This window comes from Mustela nigripes, unplaced genomic scaffold (assembly GCF_022355385.1).
Source record: "Mustela nigripes isolate SB6536 unplaced genomic scaffold, MUSNIG.SB6536 HiC_scaffold_7333, whole genome shotgun sequence".
NCBI lineage: Eukaryota > Metazoa > Chordata > Mammalia > Carnivora > Mustelidae > Mustela > Mustela nigripes.
In genome coordinates this window covers 1-2,251 of record NW_026746739.1, presented here as the reverse complement: position 1 = coordinate 2,251, position 2,251 = coordinate 1, and the positions used below count along the sequence as shown (strand labels likewise).

The 2,251-nt window shown below is 48.5% G+C and overlaps 1 protein-coding gene across 1 annotated transcript; it reads right to left on the bottom strand.

The window, feature by feature from the left end:
- Window positions 1-617: 617 nt before the first annotated feature.
- On the bottom strand, window positions 618-2,245 carry LOC132009208 (transport and Golgi organization protein 1 homolog). Its single transcript, XM_059387530.1, has 5 exons — window positions 1,987-2,245; window positions 1,278-1,338; window positions 1,134-1,169; window positions 987-1,054; window positions 618-865 (listed from the first exon to the last, which is right to left on the bottom strand). Exons 1-5 carry the CDS (start codon window positions 1,998-2,000, stop codon window positions 682-684), a joined length of 363 nt encoding a protein of 120 aa, XP_059243513.1. The 5' UTR covers window positions 2,001-2,245; the 3' UTR covers window positions 618-681.
- Window positions 2,246-2,251: the final 6 nt, after the last annotated feature.

Sequence of the window (2,251 nt, the reverse complement as noted above, 5' to 3'; positions counted from 1 at the left end):
GTGACTCAAGTGACTCCTTTGCTAGGAGAGACACCAGTCCCCTGACTCTTGCGGGAGACACTCCAGGACCCCGGTTCCAGTGTTTCCATAAGTAATGCATCCTGTGTGGACAGGTCGGGGTACAACTGTCTGGAAATCAACACTAAAGTTGGGGTGCTCAACACACATCAGGCAAGTCACTTTTTCTTCATAGATTAAACATCTAAGTGAGAAGAGCCTTGGGTGGGTGACATCCACAAACCCCCACCGTGAACAGCCCACGTTCTCTTCCCCGGACACAAGGGATGGTTCGTTTGTCCAGCCTGCGGATGAGACCTAGCACGCGTGACTGACCAACAAGTAAGCATTTCAGAGAAGAAACAGACTCTGAAGGTTGTAGAGTCACAAACAATGAAAGCATAGGCAGATGGAGCAATAAAGCTATGGCATGACACCGACAGCATGAGAGGAATAAAATACATTTCATTGATGAATATGGTCCTATAGATTACCAATAAAACAAAAATATAGGAACCTCCATAACAAGCAAATAAATGTCCTTTTTCACAAATAGTCTTTTTTCCCCCAAGGCTTGACTCCTGAGTCCAGGTGGGAAGGGAGCTCGGCTCCCACCTTCTCAGGCGCAGCTCTTCAGAAGGGGGTGGCCGGGGGGAAGGTGTGGAGGGGCGTGAGCTCCACCTGTCACAGGGGCAAGTGTCCAGGAATGGGAAAGGCACCGTGTGGTTTCACGGCAGAAATCAGGCTGCTGCATTTCACATCGTGCTTCCTACCTTGCCACAGAGGCTTCTGGAACTCAGGCCTTCCCGGAATCGGTCTGCACCGCGTGGGTCCCACAGGCAGCATCTCCCCTTCCATCATGCGCAGTCTTGAACGCAGAAAAAGAACGGACATTTCTTAAGAATTAAAACACCACGTCCTCTCCTAGGCGCTAAACAGCAGAGCCGTCACCCCTCCAAACCGTAAAAACACACGTCAAACTCTCACACCTGTGTTTCAGGTAGGCGTTCTCCCTGCTCTGCTGCACTCTCCTCCTCTCCCAATCCTGAGCCCTCATCTGTGGGAGAAAAGCACACCCATCATCGGTTCTGCCAGACTGTGCCCCAAGAGAAGACGAGGAAAAGGAAAACACTCACCCAGTTAGCCACAGCATTCCTCTCCTGCACTGCCATCTGAAAAAAGCCAACACACCAAAAGCCCATGTTCAGGGCTCTAAGGGCCACTACCGTCACCTGCAGGGGGCGTCAAGGGGTCAGTGTGTTGGGCACAACTCAGGTTACCTGGCTTTGGAAGGTGAACTCCGCCTCTGAAAGCTGATGTTGCATGTCTTCCACTTGTTGTCTGAGGGACAAGTGTTTTCATCAGACACAACCCAACATGGGGTGTGATTTTCCATCATTGCCCAAGTGACCAACCTCCTCTATCAGTCCCCTCATGCATCAGATCCCGACACAAGAACCACTTTCACCTCATTATAACTGGACAGTAGGATCAAAGCTATTGTTGCAGCCTTCCTTAATCGTTTTCCTTCACCTGCAGGTTCAGGATTGAATAATTTCCTTACCCATTTTCAATCCTTCCCTCAGTTATCACATGACAAGTGTCTTTGGTCATGAAGCTCTATTCTCCTTGAACTTCTATCCTCGCCATGGTTCCCAGGGTTGCAAAGACCACCACCATCAGATGGCACTACAACGTTTATAGGTAAGATTCATCCTAGGACAAACTGCTCTCCTCAAGATTAGGACAAGTGACACCAAGGACACTGGTGTGGAGTCAGTTTCCACAGAGTCACGCCAGCGCTGGGGATCAGGACATGTTTAGTAATGTAATTGTTTTGTTCCTTATCTTTCTGTGGCTGTTAATTCTCTCTGGATATATCCTCTGAATTTTTGTGTATATTACCTGAGTCCTAATAATGTACCAAGATGAGGAATCCAAAGGGAACAGGGATTTCAGGAGCCAGTAGTAGGTAGTGTCTGGACTTACCGATACTTCTCCATTTCTTCTTTAGTCGCCTTCAGATTATGTTTGGCAGATGACAGCTCATTCCTGGTTTCATTCAGATCATGAATGGTCTCTTCTAACTTCCTAAGATGGGAAAGGTATGTACATTGTCCAGGAGACAAGGTCCTGAATTGCTACCATTTATCCTCCCAAGCACACTTGGTGGCCTAGGTTGGAATGTCCCCGCTAAAAGCACAGACTGACAACACAACAGGGAGAGGAATGAAGGCCCCATTTAGGGTTCAAC